This window comes from Kalmanozyma brasiliensis, assembly GCF_000497045.1.
Source record: "Kalmanozyma brasiliensis GHG001 unplaced genomic scaffold PSEUBRA_SCAF25, whole genome shotgun sequence".
NCBI lineage: Eukaryota > Fungi > Basidiomycota > Ustilaginomycetes > Ustilaginales > Kalmanozyma > Kalmanozyma brasiliensis.
In genome coordinates, this window is record NW_015961965.1 from 273,576 (window position 1) to 290,150 (window position 16,575).

Consider the following 16,575-nt stretch of genomic DNA (forward strand, 5'->3'; position numbering starts at 1 on the left):
TTAAGTTGGAGTCCATTCGCAAGCAGGCAAGACGAGACCATCAAGCTCAAGTCAAGGCTGCGGTCTCGTGATCGATGCTCGCAAGAAGTAGCTTGCCCTCTGGTGCGCCGCATCGATGACAGTGCTGTCGCTGCTGGTTAGAGTGGCAGGAACGTGCGAGCAGGCCGGAATAGACACCCTTGGTAGCCTCATTTCACCACGTCTAGTTGGCCAGGCTCGCCATCGTGAGATGCCCTTGTAATTGCTTGTACCATTGCAGAATGAGATGCGCTCGTCCGTTGAGGCAGCTAGATCCCTCGCATGACCCCTACTCACGCACTCGTCTCCGCAGGAGGCACCACCTTCTGCACCTCAATATCCACCCCTCTCGCCTTATCCTCCCCCAACCTCTTCACCTCCCTCCCCAGCTCCCCCTCCGTCTCCTCCCTGTACCTCTTCAGCAACTCGATCGTGGTCACCTTCAACCCGTGCTTCTTAGCAAACTTCAAACACGCATCCCTGCTGGCGATGCCTCCGTCTTCATCGTCCGGATCCACGAGTTCGCAGAGCAGCCCGGCGGGTGCCAAGCCAGCCAACTTGCACAGATCGACACTGGCTTCCGTGTGACCCATCCTCACCCTCACGCCTCCCTCTGTGTAGCGCAACGGGTTCATGTGGCCCGGTCGTGTGAAGTCGTCCTCTTTTGCGTTCAATGACGGATCCGCCAGTTGACGCGAGGTGAGCGCTCGATCGTGCGCAGAGATGCCCGTCGTCGTCCCATGCTTGTAGTCCACCGTCACCGTGTACGCTGTTTTGTTCTTCTCCGTGTTGTTCGGCACCATCATGGGAATGGAGAGTTCAGCAATGCGTTGCGGAGTCATGGAGATGCAGATGAAGCCTGAGGTGTGCTGGATGAACCACGCCATCTGTTTGGTGGTGCAGAGGGCTGCGGAGATGATGAGATCGCCTTCATTTTCTCGGTCCTCATCGTCGAGGACCACGACGAACTTGCCCGCGCGAATGTCCGCGACCGCGTCTTCTATCGAGTCGAACATTGGATGCCGGAGTGAGACGGAGATGTGTGGGGTAACTTGAGGAAGGTCTTGTTCAAGACGGCCTGCTGTGAGAGGATAGCGCGTGAGGTGGCGAGCGATCGTCGTGCGAGGAAGAGCGCTTCTGTCTTGAGGCTCGAGTCGGGCCGTGATTGCGATCGTTGATGTTGATCCTTGTCTATCGTTCTTGCGTTCGTTGTGGAAGGAAGGCAGAACGAGAGGGGTGAAGATGGCAACCGTCACATCCGAGTCAGTGGCTGCTTGCTTCTGGTTGGTCAGAAGACTTGCCTTTCCGGCTCGAGCTGCTAAAAGCCGGCCCTCCGAAATCCAGAAGACCTTCTCGCGAGGGAATTTAGACTTCTCGCCTGAAAGCTCGCTTCGGTCTGGAAAATCGCCAGGTTGTTAGATTATGACCGGGGTTAGGCCACGGAGGCCGCTTCGTCAGGCCCGCGGTCGGCATCCATGTCATGCTCAGCTATGGCGACGTCACGGACAGGTCACGAATAGGGCACAGTCTCCGTTCATGGTCCTTGTCAAATCGTTTTGATTGTCTGCGCAAGCATTGGCCATGAAATCTGAACAGATCGGAACGGAGAAAGCGGGCGGAAGCCCTACTCCATCTCGAGAAGCGCCATCTCCTCGTCGCTGTCAATCATGTCGTTGGTGACACGCGCCTTCTTGGTCCTCTTCTGACTTGAGCTTGACTTCTTCTTCTCGACCACGTCGTCGTCCTCATCGCTGCTCTCGTCGAAGACGCCCTTCTTGCTCTTCCTCGCTCGGCCCGCGTCCTCGTCGCTGTCCCCGCCATCAGCTGCCTCATTGTCATCATCGTCGTCTTCGTCCGTGTCGCGCGCCTTGGCCCTCTTGAGACTCTTGCGCTTCTTCTTCTTTTCCGGCTTGGCCTTCTTGCTCGACGACGACGAGGAGGACTTCTTCTTGGACTTGGCCAGCTTGGATAGCTTGGACGACTTGCCGCTGCGGGTGGCCCCGGCTTCGCCTTCGTCGGCGAGCAACTGTGCGCCGTTGCGGATGATCTCTTCATCACCGTCCTCGTCGTCATTCGCATCGCTGCTCTCGCTTCCACTCGCCCCGCCACCAAACAGCCCTTCGTCGTCGCTATCCTCATTGTCGCTTTCCACAACATCCTTCTTTCCACCCTTCTTCTTCTTCCCGCCACCTCGCTTACGCTTCTTACCCTTTTCGGCTGCACCGTCAGGCGCATCCTCCTCCCCACTCGTGACATCCTCCCTCTTGGCCCTCCTCCTCGGCTCTTTCTCCGGCGTCGCCTCGCGCAGATACTCGATCTTGGCCGCCTCCTCCCGCAGCGCCTTGCGCTTCTCGGCCATCTGCTCGATCTGCGCACGATACTCCTCCTCCTTCCTCACCCTCTCCTGCTCCCTCGCCAGCTCCTTCTCCTTCCTCGCCGCCGCCACTGCTTCCTTCTGCTTCTGCATCTCCGCTTCGTAGCTCTCCTGGTCGGTCAACGCTTGGGTGGCACGTTGAAGAAGAGACGAGGCGCCGTACTTGCCTCGCTGCTCCACCACGTCCGGTGCCATCCACAGCAGCTGACCTTTCTTGGCCGCTTCGATCAAGGCACCTTGCTTGCCCATCTCCGTTTCCTCGCCATCGCCAGGCACCAACAGCGGCTGCACCCGTTCCACAGCCGCAATCGCCTCCCTGAGCGCACTCGCGCTCTTACGATCCTTCTGCAGATCAAACAGCATCTGCAATCCTTTCTGCGCGGTGACCGCAAAATTGTATTCGATCTGTCGAACCTCTGGATGCTCCGTGCCCCGTTCGCGGATGACCAACTCCCGCGCCTGAAGCAGATGCGACATGGAGCTCTGCAGACTGGCAAAGCTCTTGCTCTTCATGCCCACCGCGTACTCGGCCCGTGCCACGTACTGGATCACCGCCGCATTGGCGTCGGAGAAGAACCGCTTCGAAGCCAACTCGTACGACTTGTGCGCACGTTCGAACTCGTCTTTCTGCATGAGGACGTGACCGATGCATACGTGCACGCTGCCCTCATCGCGGACCTCGCGCAGCTTGGACAGGATCGCGAGGGCTTCGTCGGCGTTCTTCTTGCGTCGCTCTTCGGGTGCGCCACCGAGGGAAGAGGGAAGTGTCAGGGATGTGCCACCGGCGGTTTCGGCAAAGGCATCTTCGGCGAGGAGGATGGCCATTCCTTGGGCAGCGAAGGCGCAGCGTGGATCGGCGGACAGAGCCTTGTCCATCAGATCGGTCGCGCGCATCATGTTCTTACTGCGATCGGCTTTGGCCGTGGAGCCAGTGGCATGGACGGCGAGCTGGTAGTAGGCCCAGCCGAGAGCGGAGAGGGTGTGCGGGTCGCGACGACCACTGTCGACTGCTGCCTTGGCTGCAGCTGGCCCACCGAACTTGGCCTGCAGCGCGGCATCCGTAGCGCCGAACAGTTCAGCTGTGAAGACCTTGATCGCAGCCCACTGCGGGACAGGGCTGCCAGGGAACTCGCCGGCAAGGAAGCACACGTAGGTGGAGCGTGTGTCGAGGTTGCCTGGGTCCGAAGTGAGGGCCTCTCGGAGAAGTACTTCGCTAGCATTGCGCAGCGTTTTGATCTCGGCGACGTACTCGGGGCCGGGAGCGCTTGCGGGGGCTTTCGAGACGTTGAGGATGGCCAGACGGACTTTGGCATCCGTGTACTCGGGATGACCGCGCAGGAGAGCCTGGTAGGCCTCACGAGCAGCATCTACGTGGTCAGCAGCTTCGTGGGCGCGACCAAGATTGTACGAGGCGATGAGCTTGACGGCATCGACCGTTCTCTGGGCCTCGAGACGTGCGGGAGTGGCTGGCGCCGAAGCAGCCGAAGCGCTAAATGCATTGACAGCGTTGGCAGAAGCAGTGACGGCAGACTCGAGGCGCGAAATGGCTCGCTGGAGCAGCCATGTGCGCTCCTCTTCGCGCTGTGTGTCGTTGCTCGGGATGTCCATGGCGCGGATGGCAAGCACTGCGCCGAGACACGTCTCAAGACTAGTGAGCAGCGCCACATTGGTGGCAGTCTCGTCGTCTTCGATAGCAGTGATGTCCTTGCCTCGAGTGCTTGACTTCGCCTTAGCCAGCTCGAGGCCCTCTGCGTAGGCTGTAGTGGCTCGGGCGAGATCTTCGGTCTGGAGCAGCTCGGCGAACTCAACACGAGTGAGCGGGTCCGATCCCAAACTGGCAATCGCCTCGAGCGCCGTCTTGGAGAGATCCTCGGTGCGAATGGACAGCGAGGCCTTTGCGAGAGCAGCGGGCACATCTGCGGCAGCGTCGGCAGTGGCAGCCGACATGTTGGCCGGCGACGCAGAAGGAAACTCGTCCGACTGAGCGGTCAAAGACTGCGGGCCGTACGCATCGAGCTTCGCAGCGTCAATGAGACGGAGAGCACGGTCGAGGATGATACGTGCACGCTCGGCGTCCTCCTGTCGTTCGGAAGCAGTAGCGCCGGGATGCGACTGAGCGCGCAGGCTGGCGGCCAGCAAGGAAAGCTCGATGGACTGGGTCGCCGAAGCCGAGTTGGTGGGTTTCGAAGTGAGAGCATCGAGAGTGTTGATGGCGGCGAGCGGCACTCGGTTGGCGACCTGGCACTGGGCAAGACCGAGCGTGGCGAGCGACAGGCACAGATGGAGCTGAGCAGTGGCATTGGAAGGTGCACTTGGCAGCATACGCGTCACATCGTCGACGACGCGAGTGTAGTATCGCTGTGCTTGAAGACGGAGCTCAGGCTGGGTAGCATTGATGGAGAGCTGCGAAGCGAGGTGGGACGCGCGGGCGTACATGAGCTGGGCATGGTTGACACCGATGCGAGCCTCGGCGTATTGGATGGCGTGCTCGCCGAGCTTGAGTGCAGTGTTGTAGTGAGCCATTGCGGCGCGCTCTACTTCGGCAACAGGACCAGGCTGGTTCTTGGCCTGGGCAGCGTTGTTGATGAAATACTCGGCCATGACGACGGCGGCCGTGGCGTTGCTCTTGTCGAGCTTCCAGCTTTCCTGTAGGCTGGACATGCCTTCGGTGAAAGCGAGCTCGCGGGCCTCCTCTTCGGACCTCTCGACATGAGCGCCGAACGTGCCGGGCACGAGACGCGCGGTCTGCTTGACGAGGTTGAGACTGGAGATGCCCAGCAGGAGGTGAGCAGCGGCGTTCTTGGGATTGACTTGCGCAGCGCGCTTCCAAGCCTTCCTGGCAGAGTCGTGGTGGCCGAGACCCCAGAGACAGAGACCGATACCAATACGAGCATCAGGACCTCGCCAGCCGAGAGTGGTTGCCTTCTCTCCCTCCTTGTCGGCTTTCGCCTGAACGAGCATGCTGACCTCGAGGGCTTGCTGGTAGAGCTTGAGAGCGGGAGCAAACTGACGCTTGCGAAGGAGAACGCACGCTTTGCCAAGAAGAGCGAGCGCATGTCTAGGGTGCTGATTGAGAATGGCATCAAAGAGGACGAGAGCCCCATCGTTCTGACCGGTGGTGGTAAGGTGGATAGCCCTAGAGAGCTGGTTGACATGATGCTTGGGATCAAGCGTGTTCGCCTGCTGCTGGGTCGCGGTGAACTCTTTGTAGAAGGCGTCTTTCGGCTGCTGGTTGTTCAGACGCTGGTAGCGAGCATCGTTGAGGATCAGCTTGGGTGCAGCCCTGGCGTTCTTGAGTGCAAAGGAAGCGAGCAAGGCTCGAAGCGGGATCGTCTCTGCTGGCTTGTGGGTTGCGAGGACCTGCACACCTTGGGAGCACACCTGAATGGCTTCGGGGACTCGGTTCTCGAAGTAGAGCTGAGAAGCGAGGCGAGACCAGTATCTGGACGAAGGGCGTTCGTAGGCGAGCGCTTCCAAGAAGACTTGAACATCTTCTGCTGGAGGAAGCGGGTCGAGGTCGAGCGAGATGGACTCGTTGACGGCGACGGGCAAGTCGAGCGTCCTGTTGCGAGGCGGCATCGTTGCGAAAGCACCTTTGATCTACCCTTGTCCCTGTTGGTGGATGAGCGATGAAGAGAAGAGAGAAGCAAGGCGAGCAAGATGAATGACATGGCTCGTGTCTCTCTCGTCTCTCTTTCTTCTCGCGTCGCTGATCGGACCCGCATCGCCCAAATCGGCCCCTTTTTTCAAACGTGTTACATCGCAGCATGCGTTGGTGAGCGTGATTATTTTCGAGTTTAAGGTTTCAGCGAGTCAGAAGATCCTTTTTGCCCCCCTTCTTGCCTCTCGATCCTCGTCATCAGCATCGATCCCTTTGCCCATCACTGTCATTCCAATCGGCAGCACTCGATTACGACCTCGTCAAGCAAGGCAACATATCCTGCATCACGGAGCAACGGCGGGAATCGGCGTTGCAACGGGTGCCGCGCTCACCAACGGCAGCACCATGTCCCCCTCCGCCTCCTCGTCGAGCTCATCCAACTTGACCATCACCATCGGCGTCCTGGCCATTCAAGGTGCCTTCCGCGAGCACGCCTCTCACGTCAACCGACTCAACACGCTTCACGCCTCCACCATCCGCAGCGTGCTTGTGCGCACACCCGAGCAGCTCGCCGACTGCGATGCGCTTATCATGCCTGGTGGCGAGTCGACGGCCATCTCGCTCGGCTGCGAGCGCATCGGGTTGCTTGAGCCGCTGCGCAAGTGGGTGCGCGATGAGCGACCTGTATGGGGCACGTGCGCTGGCATGATTATGCTGGCTAGGGAGGCGAGTGGCGGCAAGAAGGGTGGGCAGCAGTTGATCGGCGGCGTCGACGTGCGGGTTGGGAGGAACGGCTTTGGATCGCAGATCGATTCATTCGAGACCGGGTTGCGGATCAAAGGGATGGAAAGGGAGGAGGAGCCGTTCAACGGAGTCTTTATCCGAGCACCCGTGGTTGATGCGTTGTTGTTGCCGAGCGATCTGGAGAAGGTGGGCGTGGACCAGCCGACGTTGGTCAAGCGAGTCGATCCGAACACGCTGCCCGAGTCAGTGCCTGTTCCGGTCACCAATACGATGGCAGTGCCGCTGACGCCAACAACAGAGCTCCCTGCAAACGCATCGGAACCACCCCTGCCTAAACTCGCCAATGCAGAACAGACACTGCGCATCGTCGTCGCCCCTCCCCTCTACGACACGTCGGATCCAGTCAGCTCGGCAAAGAAGCGACCGCCCATCGAGATCCTCGCTACCTTGCCCGAGCCTGTCACAACACCCAAGTCGCCCGTCAACCGGCCTGTCGCAGCACACATCGCTCAGCGCGACCCAAGGATGGACATCGCTGACCGACCAGCACACGATTCGCAGATCGTCGCTTTGCGGCAGGGCAACATCCTCATGACCAGTTTCCACCCGGAGCTGACCCCAGATACGAGGCTGCACAATCTGTTTGTGAGCAAGGTTGTGCTGCCTTACAAGCAGCAGCAGCAGTCCTAGGGATGGCCTTATCGCACCGCTCTGCCGTTGCCCACTTGCGTCTTCTTCCTCATGCATGTTCTCTCCTTCTGATCTTGGTACAGCAATACATAGACCTTCCAATGGGACGTTCGACGTGCTCTTATGCTTGAACTCGCCATCACCATCCGCCTCTTTGTATCGTGTTCGGAAGAAATCGGTATGGCCATGTTCGGAAGTCGGAGCGTCACGTGCAGCAAGATCAGCCAGAAATTTTGCTTTGCTTCAGGGTCTTGTGCAGCTCCTGGCCTGATGCAGCACGGCAGCATAGGGTCAAGTCGAGGGTCGTGTGGAGAATTCCACTCTTTTTCTTCTTGATCATGTCCCACCACCCGTGATCATCGTGCTCGTTCGTCTTCGCGGCTCTCATCGTAGCAAACAGCGCTTAAGGCTATCCTTCAAGTCTGTTTCCAACCTTGCGCGGAACTTGGCAGTATCTCGAGCTCTCGAAGTCTGGACAAAGCACACCATCCGACGGGTCTCGCCCTGGATCTTGACCCTCCAGGCTGCCCATCATGGTGGCCTCAACTTCAACCCCCACGGGCGCACTCCCATTTGATGGTCCAACATCATCCCACTCCACGCCCGGCTCGTACACCTCCTCCTCTCATGCGCTTCATCACCACGCCAACGCCACACACGCCTCCACCCCAACGTCCACCACCTCTTTGGACCCGACCAACCTCTCCTCGCATCCAACCTACACAGCCATGTTTCCGGACCCCGATCTGCCCATTGCCAACATCTCGCGCATCATGAAGCGTTCCCTACCCGAGAACGCCAAGATCGCCAAAGACGCCAAGGAGTGTGTCCAGGATTGCGTCTCCGAGCTGATCAGCTTTATCACCTCCGAAGCATCCGACAAGTGCGCCGCAGAGAAACGCAAGACCATCAATGGGGATGATATCCTCTACGCAATGCGTGTGCTAGGGTTTGATAACTACGAAGAGGTGCTCCGGGTGTATTTGAGTCGGTACAGGATGGAACAGGAGGCGAATCCGAGGGTCAAGCGCAGGAAGAGGGGTGGTGCGGCTGGTGAGGAGGAGGACGACGACGAGAGCGAGGATGATGAGGACAAGGGTCAAAGGAGCGGGATGGGGTCTGGTTTCAATAGCCCTAGTCTGGCTCATCAACTGTTGAATCCATCACATTGATCCGACACCGACCACTCGCACTTGTATTTCTAGCCTCCATCTCATCGGAACACGCATCGCATTGTAGCACCTTTCCACATGGACATTGCATCTACAGAACAGAAGCGAATCGAGGTCGGGCACCGTCGTTCTGCCCAGCCTCCTCGCACATCCGATCGAACCCGTACGCCGCGTCCAATCTCGGCTGACACGGCGTGCCGATAAAGTAGCTGTCCATGGCGCTCAGGAATCGGCTCGCATACTCGGACGGCGGTAGGATCGTCACGTTGCCTTTGGCGTCTTGGCCTTTCAACGCCTTTTTCGAGCTCGACTCGAGCTGCTTGGCGAGCGTAAAGGCGCCCAGGAAGTCAACGATCCTGCATCGGAACGAGGGGCGGTGGGGTGTCTCGTCCACGTCGGCGCTATCGGCGGTGGGCGATGCGGCAGGAGGATACATGTCCTCGGGCCGGATGGGCTTCTCCATCACCCCAAGGAGCAGAGAGTAGTCCATGACGTTGGAGGCGGTGAGGAACTGCGTGTCGTTTTGCAAGGCGCGGAAGAAGAGCTCCTTCTGCGTCTCGGGTACGAACGCGCGGTGACGGTAGCGTTCGATCCACTCGCTGTCCCACCAGACTGCACTTGAGCTCGAAGACGACTTGGCATCAGCATCTGTACCGATGCGGCTTGGACTGGTCTGCGTGGTGTTGGCGCCCCGCAAGGTGCCCGAAGTGCTGCTGTCGGCTGCCGCCGTCATCCCAGCATTCATCGCAGTCGTCGCAGAGCCCTGTGCAGGCGTGCCTTTCGCCGCACCGGGCACATCGACCAGTGGCTGACCCGTGGCAGCTGCGTTAGTGGCAGCTTGTTGCAGGTCCTGTTGCTGCTGGGCACTCAGCTTGACCCTGCGATCTCGGATGCCCTTGAGATCGAAGCGAACCGAGTTGCCGCCATCGCCAGCCCACAGGTTCTCCAGCAGCATCACGTTCATCTTCAACTTCATCTCTCCTGACTTGACGTCCTTGATCTTGATGCTGTAGACACCTGCAATCTTGACGAGCAGCGTCGGACAGTCGTTGACCGCCGAGTTCATCATGTACCGAATGTACGCGGGGGCGAACTCGAGGAAGGCCTCCTTCTCGTCGACGCTCCACACGGTGAGCAGCTGCTTGGCGATAAAGCGCTCGTCTGCCGTCTTGAAGAACGCCGACTTCGACTTGCCTCCTGTCGCAACCCATGGCTGACAGCGCGACAGACTCTGCACATAGTCGTGCTCTACTCCCCATTTGTCGCGCAGCGCCGCGAATTCTTCCGCAAACCAAGAGACGCACGAGATCTTGGTGCTGCCGTGAATCACGTTGTGCTTGATGTGGGGCGATTCGGCTGCTTGAGAGCCTGGAAGCGTGCTGTGTGAGATCATGGACTGTGCATCGGCCCCAAGACCTCCTTCGCTCGGCGTTGGCTGCGCCGACAAGCGATGTGGCCTTAGGCTGTCCTTGGCCGCGGGAGATGCGCCGGCTGAGGCCTGAGCAGCGTCTGACGTGGACGAGAATGATGGTCGGCCATGGGATGGAGAACGAGGGATGGCAGAGGGTGCGGCCAATCCAGGTCTTCGTGGTGCAACACCGCTCAGTCGCGAGTTTGCGGCTTCCGGCCCATGCTTGTCTGATGAAAAGATGCTAGCGAGCGACGCAGGACGACCCGACATGGGTGTGACCTGCGCTTGGAAAGTGGTGTCCGTGCTTGTCGTGCTGACGGCGCTTCCATTCGCAGGCTGGCCTGGTCGCTGCGGCTGAATCGAAGACTTCCTGTCCGGAATGGATGAGAACGAGGACTGCGAGCGCAATTCGAAGGTACGTCGGAGTGCAGATACACTGCCTGAGGTTGACAGGTCCGACTTGGTCGGCGACGACGATTGATGATCCTGCAAAGCTGCAGAGAGTCGTCTCAGAGGTGTTGTGCCCTTACGAGGAGCGCCAAGAGTGGTATCCTGACCGTCTATGGAGCTGTTGGAGAAAGAGCCGCGCCTGTCGGTTGCTGCCACGTCTCTAGCCTTGTCATCATCGTCGTCATCGTCGATATCCTTGATCGATCCGGCTGAGGAGGGTGGGTGCCCGTTTGCCGTCTTGAGGCGATAACTAGCGTTTTGCGGTTCCGAGATGGTCGAGCCAACGCGTCTCAGCGTCAGCGACAAGATGGACGACTCCCGGCCGCGCTTCTTCCGCTTCAAAGCGGCACGAACAGGTTCGGCGTCGAAGAACACCTCGTCCTTGTCAGGATCAAGTTGAGCCAGCGGCACATTGCGTGTCGGTCTCTCCGCGAGCAGAGATGAGGCAGTTGTAGTGGTGCTAGCACCAGACGTGGAGATGTACGAGCCATGTTTGACGCCGTCACCGCCATCGACTACACCGCTACGCCACTGCTTGACGTGCTCCTCGTTACTGCTGCCCATGTACCCGGCAGCCTCGTGTTGGCGATCGACAAGCGTTCCCATCTCGGCACGGAAGTCGCGTGAGCTGAGGGAGTAGGCGATGATGGAGAGTGGCTCGTCATCACGAATGATGAAAGAGCTGCCGGGAAAAGCACGGCGACCTGCTACAAAGTATTCGGGTTCATCATAGGTACAGCTTCCGAAGTCGGTCTGCTCCTTCTTGTTCAGATGCTTCTTGGTCCAAGCAAGGAGGCGATTCTTGGCCGACTTGGCGCGATCAGCAAAGGCCTTGCGCACATCGTTGATCCCGTCCAGGAAGAACGTGCGTTGCAGAGCTTCGTAGAGTTCGAACTCGTCCGTACGCAGGGACGAGCGCAAGTTGGTCAGCAAGCTCAACGGCTCTGCGACTGCTTCTGACATCGTCAGGTTCGGCGAAGCAGCCGCACCATTTGGCTGTGCTGTTGACTTTCTGCGAATTGTCTTGCCGGCTTCATCGAGGTCGCGAGACACAAAGACACCTTCCAGCCTGGTCGTGTTGCCCTTGATCGATGCAAAGAAGCGTTGAATCTCGAGGCGCGTCTGTTCTGCCAATTGCCTGAATTTGCGCTTCTCTGCTTGAGCTTGCTTCTGCTTCCTATCGCGCCGACGCTCGCTGCTCGTCTGGAGGCAAGGCCCTTGAATGTGAAGGTCGTAGAGAACAAGAGGCTGCACTTGCACCTTGACAAGCGAACGGCCGCTGCGGAAGAAACGCAACAGACTGGCGCCCTCTGCGACACTGCGGTCGTCCTCGCTTCTGCCTTGACGAAGCTGCTGCTGCACGTTGGCGAGACCACCGTAAGCCTTACCATTCGCGGGCTCCAATCCTGCTGCGCGGCGCAGTGCTGGATGGTAAGAGATGGCTTCCAGATAGCGAGCAAAGGAAAGGAGGTAGGTGGGTTCGGACATGGGTGCTGCCTTGCCCTGCCAGCCGCTCTTGGCACTCGCATTCCACATCCAAATGCCGCTGGCACTTGCGCTCCCTCGTTGGTCAACCAACGGCCGAGACGCACCGCTCTCTGCCGCTTGTACGGCGGTCTCGGCCACGGCGAACGCTGTATTGGCTGCCTCCTTGTCCGTGTGCGATGCTGCGGCAATGGCGGAGACATCAACTTCTCGAGATTCCGTTGGACGCACAGTCCGACTGCTGGTTTGCAAGATTGGATCGCCCGAGACCTTTTCGGCGTTTGTGCTATCGGCGTGCTGCGCATCGTCCCCTGTGCCGTCATCGTACAAGCGTGACGGCAGGACGGTAGCAACCACCTTGATCCGGCAAGATCCATGTACAAATTGCAAGCGCTGTTCTGGAGCATCGTAAACGCTGTTGATGCGCTGAGCCAGTGCAGTGTCCGTCTGATCTCGGGCTCCGTTGATCTGACTCTTTGCACCAGCAAAGCGAGACTCGTTCGTTGTCTTGGACGAGGCAGCGTGGTCTGCCTCCATCGTACGAGCACGAATGGCAAGCTCTTCAATGACTTGTCCCAGCGGCACGTCGCGGCTGTTGCTGAGCCTTTGGTAGAAGGCAACTTCCTCGCGGCAGAGACCCAGAGCCGTACCGTCGCTGGACAGCAGCTCGTAAGATAGGAGCTGGACGGGGCGGATTCCGACTCTCCCGTTGGGCTGCTGTTGCTGCTGCTGACCTCGAGACAGGATGACGCTCCAAGGTGAGGCCGATGCAGGTGTTTGCGCGCCCACAAAGGGCAGAATATCGCCAGATGATGAGATACCATGCGAGGGCGACGCAAACGTCAGCTGCTCGCGACGCTGATCCGCCAGAAAGCGCAGCAATTGCAAGCGGTGGAAAGCGGTCAGGTATGCATCGGTCGAGAACGTGGGCTGAGCCGGACCAGGTCGGTACTGGTAGCAAAGAAGCATCGAAAGCTCTGGCGAGGTGGACAAAGCAGCTGGGCTGGGACTTTGAAGTGGGAAGGCAAGCGCTGGCTTGGCCTGTACGCGCAGTCTCTGAAAGTTGGACAGCTTGCTCTCCGTTGTTGCTCTCGACCGGGACGTGACTAGATCGCTACCATGCGTCGTCCGTGCTCCTGTCGCCGAAGCAGGATCAGACGATGCATTTATCGCGTTAGCGTCAAAGCTAGGGCGAGTAGCATCCGCTCGAGGAGGGTCCGCGACAGCTGAACGTGCAAATGCATTCATTAGTCGTCCTACCAGGCGGTTTGGCTTGCTGTTCGGTTGGGTCACAGGATCGCCAGCAGCAGTACGGCCGCCGTGTGGCGTGGGCGGTGCAGAGTTGTTGGTGCTGTTGGCGAAGAGGGCCGCTTTCCTTGCCGCGATTGTTTGCTTGGGCTCTTCACCTGTTTTGAACAGGGGTCTCCTGTTGGCTGTAGCTGACAAGCTGTTTGCATCGTCGTCTGTGTGGTAGCGATGCATTGTGAGTGAGGTGCGAGGCGCCGCTGCTCCATGACCGTCGCTTGTCCCGGGTCGTGCCGCAGAAGCGTTCGAGCCGGGAATCGATAATTCATTCGTTTGCTGGCCAAGCTTGCCCCAGAGACTCTTGGTCCACTTCCTCGAGCCAGGCTTGGAGGTGGAAGCATCGGTCTCAGGCATATGGCCGGATATCTGGGCAGCTGGCTCTGGATAGTACGAGGTTGGTTGCGTGCTGCTACTACCAGAGATCGATCTCTGACTGCCATCGAGACTCTGCTGCGAGCTGGCACGGGAGAGAACCGGCTGCTGGATCAGGCTGGCACCTCGTTGAGGCGCATCGACATTCGAAGTCGTGCGGGTGGGTACCTTGACGAGCTTGGGACGAGCCGCGTCCGAGTCGCTCAGAAAGCTCGACTCGAGCAGCATCGACATGCCAACGTACAAAGCGATTTCCAGAAGCTCGATCAATGCCTGCCTCTGCTGTTCGGTCTGGACATGACAGACGAAGCTGCCGCCGACCAGCCTGACTCGCTCATCTTCGTCGTGAGGCGAAACGCTGGCTTTGCGCTCATGCGATGACGTGCCGTGGTGTGAAAAAAGTTCCTCACCATCGAAAGTGTCGGGCGTCCATGCGACTGTGCCTGTCTTGGGCTGTCCGTGGCCGTCCGGAGCAATGTCTGGGCGCTGACGCTGCGGAAGGCCATGACCTACCTTGCCCGCCTTCGCAGTCATATCGGAGCGTGTCGATATGCTTGACCCTACGTCTGCGTTGTCCGAGGCAGCCAGGGCGTTCCCGAAATCCCTAGCCGTCAACGTGCCCGAACGGCGACGGTGCTTCGTATCGGCTGCGTCGGCCACAGAGATGGAGGCGCACAGCCGGCATACTACCATTTTGGCCCACTCATCGCAGCCCTGACCAACCTTGGCGAGATAGTCTCGTTCAGCCTTTTCTAGTGCATCTGTTTCGGCCTCTTCTGCTTCCGAACGACTTGGAAAGGAGCGCAAGCTGGGTCGACTTGACTGTGGACGCAAGGTGGTAGAAGCGGCAATCGCGGCATCGATCGAGTCTTCTGGCGCGGTCCCGTTCGCTGCGGCAGCCGCAGCTGCCTGCTGAGCACGTTGACGCATGGCGGCGCCTGCAGCGGCGCTGAGGGATGCAAGGTGCTCCATGGCCTTGCTCTTCTCGCCCGCATTTCCTTTGGGCGATGCAGCTGCAGGTGATGGAGCAGTCTCGCTGGAAGGTGTCACCATGGGCTCGGACCGTGGAATAACAGGGGCTGCCGACGCGTTCAGGGCAGTCATTGAGGGCGTTCTCGGCAGCTGTTGCCCAGCGGCACTCGCAGGGGCGCTCCCGATGTCTTGAAGGGGTGAGACGGAGGCTGCTGCAGCTGAGCTCGTAGCCGAGGAAGGGGTGGGAGGTGCGTCGGATTGACTGCTTTCGGGCGTCGCCGTCCCGCTCAGAGCCGTTGTGGCGCTCGATTTGGGCGTGTAAAGAGGGAGACCTGCACTCTTCTTAAGCAGATTCTCCGATATTCGTCGATTTGAAGACAAGGAAGGAGGTGGCATGGCATTCGTCGCAGATGCCGTACCTTGAGCATCCTGTGAAGAGGTCTTTTCGCCAAGGCTGCCTGCTGAATCTTGCACTGTTTCGACACCTGCGTCGGGACCATAGTTGCGCACAAACCAGATGGCGTTGCTCAAGATCTTGACGGCGACGTCTCTTTTGCGTATGCGCTGTTCCGGATCAGCGTAGAGGCCGCTGTACAGGTCGTGGTTCAGAGGTAGGTGGGAAGGCGTGATGAATCCGGAAAAGGGTCCCTCGCCAGGAGTAGACGGCAGAACGCTTCTTTGTGCTTCCTTATAAGCCTTGCCTAAAGCTGCGGCGGGCCACGCGAAGCGAGTCCATCGCGAGGAGAGGACGCTGTTTGCCTCTGCCGCTTGAGATGCTGTTGCATTGCGGAGCTGAGCCTCGGCGCGCCATCGTATGGAAGCAGTGCGTTGCAAGGCACCCAGCACCTGTTTCTGTGAGAGATGTCGAAAGGCTGCCTGGAGCGCATGATACAGGCTGTCCAGTGTGGCCTCGTCGAGGATATACAGACCCTGGTTGTCGCTGTCGGTCAATGCAGAGGCAGGTGCGGCAGTATTGTTGGATGCGGACTGTCTCTTGTATGTGCCTGTCGCCGACACCACGACATTGCGGCCGATGGTGCCGTCGTCGTTGGAAGAGCCAGCTTTGAATTCGCAGCGAAGCGCAGCGTAGTGAAGAATGGTGAGGAGATGACGCAGGCTTTGTTCATCAAGACCCTGGCCGTCGTTGGCCTCTTGTTGCTGCGTGGGGTTCTGTATCCCAGCGCGATCCGCTACACGAGAAGACGAAGGGAGAGGAAGCGAGGTATCTTGCTTGTCGGGAAGAGCGTCAGGCCACCACGAGTCTGCCTTTCGGTAGAGAAGGTCGATTACAGCTGAGTCGACCAGTCCATCATCGGCAGCTGCTCTGTCAGAGGAAGGGTTGGTCTGTGATGATGGAATCTGAGGCAGAGGCTTGCGGATGAGACGGCGACGGGTGGTCAGGGAAAGCTCAATGCTGGCTTGCCAGTTGGAGGTAGAGCTTTTTGCAGTCGGGCTGTCGTCTGCGCCGTCGACAATCGAGGTACGGCGCGAGGTGGGGGTCGCGGGAAAGCGCTGATCTGAAGAGATTGCTGCTCGGTATCGATGCGGTGTGATGGGTATCCTTGGCTGGTTCAGAGGCTGACGACTGCTAGACGGAGAAGCCGAGATGATCGGATCCGCCCGAGGCGTGTGTGTGATCATCTTGGCAGTGCTACTAATGGGCGTTCAGGTGCAGAGATGAGGCGACGTCGAGGTGCTCAACATCGTAGCTGCAGTGTCTCGTCGCTCGTCAACGTGTTGAATGCGCTTCGAGCTGGTCGTCGGAAGCTAGCCGTAGCGTGAGAGCTTCGATCCGAGCCTCGTTCGGTCCGATTGAGCACCTGCGATCCGTGCCGTGCTTGGAGCGTCGCGAGAAGAATGCGGCGTCGTCAGAGACCCTGATCGTTGTCGAGAAGCACGCTGTCTTTGCTGAGTGTCGGCAGCTGCTGATGCAGCGGCTCAAGCATCGTCACTAAATCGCTCGCTAGCCCCGATGTGTTGG

The 16,575-nt window shown here is 59.1% G+C and overlaps 5 protein-coding genes across 5 annotated transcripts; 2 read left to right on the forward strand and 3 right to left on the reverse strand.

Moving 5' to 3' along the window:
• Nucleotides 1-311: 311 nt before the first annotated feature.
• On the reverse strand, nucleotides 312-1,034 carry PSEUBRA_003828 (3,4-dihydroxy-2-butanone 4-phosphate synthase, RibB; the record flags this gene model as incomplete). Its single annotated transcript, XM_016436917.1, has 1 exon — nucleotides 312-1,034. One exon carries the CDS (start codon nucleotides 1,032-1,034, stop codon nucleotides 312-314), a length of 723 nt encoding a protein of 240 aa, XP_016291820.1.
• Nucleotides 1,035-1,642: 608 nt separating this feature from the next.
• Nucleotides 1,643-5,971, reverse strand: PSEUBRA_003829 (Tetratricopeptide TPR1; the record flags this gene model as incomplete). Its single annotated transcript, XM_016436895.1, has 1 exon — nucleotides 1,643-5,971. One exon carries the CDS (start codon nucleotides 5,969-5,971, stop codon nucleotides 1,643-1,645), a length of 4,329 nt encoding a protein of 1,442 aa, XP_016291821.1.
• Nucleotides 5,972-6,398: 427 nt separating this feature from the next.
• On the forward strand, nucleotides 6,399-7,427 carry PSEUBRA_003830 (Glutamine amidotransferase subunit PdxT; the record flags this gene model as incomplete). Its single annotated transcript, XM_016436891.1, has 1 exon — nucleotides 6,399-7,427. The coding sequence occupies one exon, from the start codon at nucleotides 6,399-6,401 to the stop codon at nucleotides 7,425-7,427; it is 1,029 nt and encodes a 342-aa protein (XP_016291822.1).
• Nucleotides 7,428-7,960: 533 nt separating this feature from the next.
• Nucleotides 7,961-8,599, forward strand: PSEUBRA_003831 (Transcription factor CBF/NF-Y/archaeal histone; the record flags this gene model as incomplete). The annotated part of the gene is made up of 1 exon (XM_016436894.2): nucleotides 7,961-8,599. The coding sequence occupies one exon, from the start codon at nucleotides 7,961-7,963 to the stop codon at nucleotides 8,597-8,599; it is 639 nt and encodes a 212-aa protein (XP_016291823.2).
• A 91-nt stretch (nucleotides 8,600-8,690) lies between these two features.
• Nucleotides 8,691-16,235, reverse strand: PSEUBRA_003832 (Phosphatidylinositol-4-phosphate 5-kinase, core; the record flags this gene model as incomplete). The annotated part of the gene is made up of 1 exon (XM_059465141.1): nucleotides 8,691-16,235. One exon carries the CDS (start codon nucleotides 16,233-16,235, stop codon nucleotides 8,691-8,693), a length of 7,545 nt encoding a protein of 2,514 aa, XP_059320592.1.
• Nucleotides 16,236-16,575: the final 340 nt, after the last annotated feature.